Source organism: Cebus imitator, unplaced genomic scaffold (genome assembly GCF_001604975.1).
Source record: "Cebus imitator isolate Cc_AM_T3 unplaced genomic scaffold, Cebus_imitator-1.0 Scaffold79, whole genome shotgun sequence".
Lineage (NCBI taxonomy): Eukaryota > Metazoa > Chordata > Mammalia > Primates > Cebidae > Cebus > Cebus imitator.
Genome location: NW_016107394.1, coordinates 1,685,186 through 1,690,825, shown reverse-complemented (window position 1 = coordinate 1,690,825; position 5,640 = coordinate 1,685,186). Strand labels below are relative to the sequence as shown.

Sequence of the window (5,640 nt, the reverse complement as noted above, 5' to 3'; positions counted from 1 at the left end):
AAAAAAAAAAAAAAAAAAAAAGCTTCATGGTCAAATGAGTGTGTATGTGTTTTAAAAAAGCTTCATGATCAAATAGTTTTGAAGAACACACATATGATATACCAGAGATGCTAAAAACTTGCAATAAGTAGTCTATCTATTAAACTCTGCTTAACCTCGTGTTTTTCCAGACTTAACCACAGAACATTCTTTTCAAAGAACACCCATTAACATCCTGGCCTGTAAAAGGCATCCCATAAAATACTCTGAGAAAGGCTTAATCAGCTTTTCCTTTTATTTTACATAAAAGGATACCAAAACTCAAAGTAGAGATAAAACTCCAAACCCAATACTACTTGTTTTATAGTTTGTTTCCCATATACCTCTTGTATCTTTCAAATTTACACCCCCAAATAGAGCTAAAAGGAAGATAAAAAATCAGGCCAGGCAAGGTGTTTCATGCTTGTAATCTGAGCACTTTGGGAGGCCAGGGTGAATGGATCACTTGAGGCCAGGTGTTCAAGATCAGACTGGCCAACATGGCAAAACTTCATTATCTGTCAAATATACAAAAATTAGCCGGGTGTGGTGGCACATGGCTGTAGTCCCCCAGCTACTCAGGAGACTGAGGAACAAAAATTGCTAAACAGAGGAGGCAGAGGTTGCAGTGAACTGAGATTGTGCCACTGTACTATAGACTGAGCAACAGAGCAAGACTCTGTCTCAAAAAAGTAACTGATATCTGATGGCCAAAGGACAAGAAATATTAGGCCAGGCATGGTGGCTCATGCCTGTAATCCCAGTACTTTGGGAGGCCAAGGCGGGCAGATCACCTGAGGTAAGTTTGAGACCAGCCTGGCCAATATGGTGAAACCCCATCTGTACTAAAAATACAAAAATTAGCCAGGCGTGGTGGTGGGTGCCTGTAATTCCAGCTACTCGGGAGGCTGAGACAGGAGAACTGCTTTAACCAGGGAGACGGAGGTTGAAGTGAGCCAAGACTACATTACTGCACTCCAGCCTGGGCAACAGAGTGAAACTCCATCTCAAACAAAACCAACCAATCAATCAAACAAAAAAAAGAATTATTAAAATAGAAAAAAAAGGATCAATTAAAAAAAGAAGAGAGCTGAAAAACTTAAGGGAAGTAGAACACCGGTATGCTTGCTTATTCTATTCACTCCTTGTCCCATTTGTAGTTAGATACAAGGCTAACTTGCTCTCTAAGAGAAAAGTATTTCAGGCCCACATCAAATCAAACTTCAGCCTCCAGCAAACACCCACTTGTATACTTGCTTCTTGGGAAGAGAACTCTAAATTGGGTGGCAGCAAACAAGGTAAATTAGAAATAATATAAAACTTCCTATTAAAAAGATATATAGTAGCATAATGAATTCATGTAGCTATACATACAAAAATACAGATTAAGCACCTGGAATTCTTTTTAATTTTTTAGGAGATAGATAGGATCTTGCTCTGTCACCCAGGCTAGAGTACAGTGGCATGATGATAGCTCACTGCAACCTTGAATTCCTGGGCTCAAGTGATCCTCCCACCTCAGCTTCTGTAGTAGCTTGACAACAGGTACGTGCCACTACACCTGGCTAATTACTTTTGTTTTTAAGTTTTTTGTTTTTAAGTTTTTTCAGGTCTTGCTATGTTGCCCACACTGGTTTCAAACTTCTGGATTCAAACAATCCTCCCACCTCAACCTTCCAGAGTGCTGAACCACCACACCCAGGCTACCTGGGATTCTTAATGTCAAAGTACAAAGTTCTTTCCTTAGGATACCAAGTGACCAAATACATATATGAAGGCAATAAGAAAACTAAATATAAATTTTGCCAACACTTCAAGAATACTGTAAAACAACCAAAATGGGCTTGGCATGGTGGCTCATACTTGTAATCCTAGCACTTTGGGGGGCCAAGGTAGGAGGATCGCTTGAGCCCAGGATTTGAGATCAGCCTGGGCAACATGGCAAAAAAAAAAAAAAAAAAAAAAAAAAAAAAAAAAAAAAAAATGTAAAAATTAACTGGGTATGATATCACATGCCTATAGTCCCAGGTACTTGGGTGGCTGAGGTGAGAGGATTACCTAATCCCTGGAGGTTGAAGTTGCAGTGAACCTTGAGAGGATTACTTAATCCCTGGAGGTTGAGGTTGCAGTGAACCAAGATTGCACCACTGCACTCCAGCCTGGGCAACAGAGTGAGACTCTATTGCAAAAACAAAAAACAAAAAACCAACAACAATAAGCAATCTACCCTAGTTTACAAAGCTAGGGAAAATATCAGGATAGACTCTGGCTATAAAATTTGGGTTCTTTAGACTATACCAGGACAATTAAAGATGTATAATCTTAATACTCTAAAGGTCCAAAGAATTTGCAAACTTGGAATCAATTAAAGCATGAGTTAAAATTGTTTAAATATTAAACTCTCCTATGTGAGATCATATAAAATAGTACTTAAAATGTCAAACAGCTGACTTCCATATGTTGAATATTTGCAACAAGCAAGTCATCTCAAATGACTGGTAAGAGATTAAACATGTACCAATCTGAACCTGACCTGCTGGATGCATATGGTAAGAATTATTTTCTATTTCTTCTCGGTCATCCTGAAGTGACTCATCATGAAAAGACGTTTCTTCACTGCTTCCTTCCAGCCCATTTCGCAAAGCAGCACGCATGTTTAACGCAACAATGGTATCATCCACACTGCTGCTATTGTGTTTATTTCCAGCACTTTCTGGGGTTTGAGGAATAGGTTTGGCAATAGGGTTAGTATAAAAACGTGACACAACGGGATCTTCATCTCCATCTTGCTGGTGATTCTCATCAACAGGTTTGCTCAGGAAACTAAATCTGAAAAGGAAAAAAAGAAGTAATACCTTAGCCTCCTGTAGTAGTAATAACAATGATAATAAGTAACTCATACTGAGCTTTTACTAAGTGGTACCTGGCAATGTTCTGGATAGTTACATGTATTAAAAATTCACTTAATACTTAAACAGCAGTACTGTAAAACAGATAATTACTGTGTCTATTGTATACGCTCCTATGTGGGATAAAATAATTGGTGGTTAATTTTAAGATAAAGAACTGAAAAAAAGTTAGATTTTTAAGATTACAATCAACAAAATGTTAGAAAAACACTTTGTTAAATAAAAAAAAGAAAAAATCACACTAGATTTTTATCCAAAAGAAAAAAACAGGAGTGCAAAGGTATCTACAAGGGGTTTCTTTTCTTTTCTTCTTTTTCCTGATACAGCCCTCAGGAGGCCCTGAGAACATGTACAACTACATAAGGATTTTTACTGAAGGATCGTTTTGAGTAGAGGAATACCAGATAATCTAAATCTCCACTAACAAAGAACTGGTCAAGTTATCTTACATTCATAATAATGACTTACATAATCATTAAAAAAGAAGAGACAAATATATTCATACAGCTAATGGAAAGGCATTTCTAACAAAATAAATGGAAATAAGCAGGTTACAGAATATATCATTCATGCATAATCTTTCTATTATAAAACATATTCATAAATAAATTTCAGCTGGGCATGGTAGTTCACACTTGAAATTCCAGTACTTTGGGAGGCCAAGGTGGGCCAATCACCTGAGGTCAGGAGTCCGAAACCAGCCTGACTAACACAACAAAACCACATTTCTACTAAAAATACAAAAATTAGCCAGATGTAGTGGTGCGTGCCTGTAATCCCAGCTACTCAGGAGGCTGAGGCAGGAGAATCGCTTGAACCATCCTTGGCTAAAATGGTGAAACTCCGTCTCTACTAAAAATACAAAAATTTGAAATGTAATCCCCAATGAAAGAAAAAAAAAAATTAACCAAGCCTGGTGGCAAGCAGGAGGCTAAGGCAGGAGAGTCGCTTGAGCACGAGAGGCGATCTTGCCTGATGCCACTGCTCTCCAGCCTAGGCAACAGAGCCAGACTCCGCCTCAAAGGAAAAAAAAAAAGAAAATCGTCACAGACAAAATATCCCTTATTTTAAAGGGCTGAGGGGTGTCAAATGCATGCTAACCTGTCCAAAACAAGATACACAAATACCAAAATAGTTCTGAAACACCAAATCAGAACTCCAATAATTTTAAGGTTAAATGAATTTAATTTCTCATTAGTGCTCATAAGCTGTAATACTTCTATGCAACATTCACCAAACTTCCTAAGTTTTCATAAATTCCTAAGAATGTCTTCAAAATAAGAATATGACTCTATTCAGAACAACTCAAAAACAGAATTCAGTGTACCTCTCTCCATTTTCTGGATATTCAGATGGTGAAGCTAGATTTTCTGAATCTCGATTAACAGGAGAAAAGAGACTGCTATTATTAAGGTTCTTCAAAACCAACTTCTTAATGCTCTTCCTATAAAAAAAAAAAAAAAAAGAAAGAAAAACATTACTCAGGCAAACAGCTATGTCCCAGACATTATCTTAAAAACTGGAGTCCAATGATGCATGTTTGCTCAACTCTTGTACACTTAATAATAACCTAACAAGTTTCATTTATAAACACTTCCTAGGACCATATAGCCAAAACACAAGGCATCAAATACATTGCACTCCAGTGTTTAGAAGAATAAAGCTAAACACCTTCAAGGCAAAGGGGAAAATCCCCTTGAAACTATCCTCTTCCCAACCCCCTGAGCACTTTATCCAGACACTTTGTTCACTCATCACACTACGTTTGTATTTCAATCATCAGTATACGTATCATCTCTCTAAATGCTTTCTCTCTCTTTTGGCAGTACGAATATATGGCTGTTTCACCACAGAGTTCATTGTGCTGTCTTAAACGAAAAAGGTAGACATTTGCTGACTAAAATGTTCTTTTTCAGCCAGGTGCAGTGGTGGCTCAATCCCGTAATCCCAGCACTTTTGGGAGGCTGAGGCAGGCGGATCACGAGGTCAGGAGCAGGGCATGGTGGTGCGTGCCTGTCATCCCAGCTCCTCAGGAGGATGAGGCAGGAGAATCACTGAGATTGCCACCACTGCACTCCTGCCTGGGTGATAGAGCAAGACTCCATCTCAAAAAAAAAAAAAGTGTTTTCTTTCTTTCTTTGGTTTGTCCAAAGCGAAAGAAACAAGGTTTTTCGCCAGGTTGCCCAGGCTGTTCTAACTTAGCCTAATGTAAGAGCGCTGTACTCATCCGCTACAGAGTACACATTCTTTTCAAGTACACATGGAACATGCTGTACTCATTCGCTACAGAGTACACATTCAAGTACACATGGAACACGGTAACAAAGAGTGTACTGTGATAATTCAGCCAAGAGATAGTGGTGGCTTTTATCAGGCTAATAGCAATGAATGTGGTGATAACTATATAGATTCTAAGTAATATACATGGTAGAATCGAGATCATTTGCTGATATCTTAGATGACAAATGTGAGACAAAGTCAAGGAAAATTCCAAAATTTCTGACCTCAGCAACCAGAATGACAGAAATGCAATCATCTGACATAGGTTTTGGGTGGAACAGCTTTGAGAAAAAAGATCAAGACTACAGTGATGGACATGTTGATTTTGAAATAAATGTCTTTCAGACACTGAAGTGAAAACACAGAGATAAAAGAATATATATAAGAATCGTGAATCATCAGAATATAGATGACATTTAAAGCCGTAAGAATA

At 38.0% G+C, this 5,640-nt stretch overlaps 1 protein-coding gene across 3 annotated transcripts in view; it reads right to left on the bottom strand.

The window, feature by feature from the left end:
- NUP98 (nucleoporin 98 and 96 precursor) overlaps positions 1 to 5,640 on the bottom strand; it is a 117,695-nt gene that overhangs the window by 52,402 nt on the left and 59,653 nt on the right. For all 3 annotated transcript variants that reach the window (XM_017532859.2, XM_017532861.2, XM_017532860.2), the window contains exons 15-16: positions 4,255 to 4,371; positions 2,552 to 2,847 (exon numbers count right to left, since the gene is read on the bottom strand). In XM_017532859.2, coding sequence (XP_017388348.1) covers positions 2,552 to 2,847; positions 4,255 to 4,371 — 413 coding nt within the window. The remainder of the gene's footprint in view (positions 1 to 2,551; positions 2,848 to 4,254; positions 4,372 to 5,640) is intronic.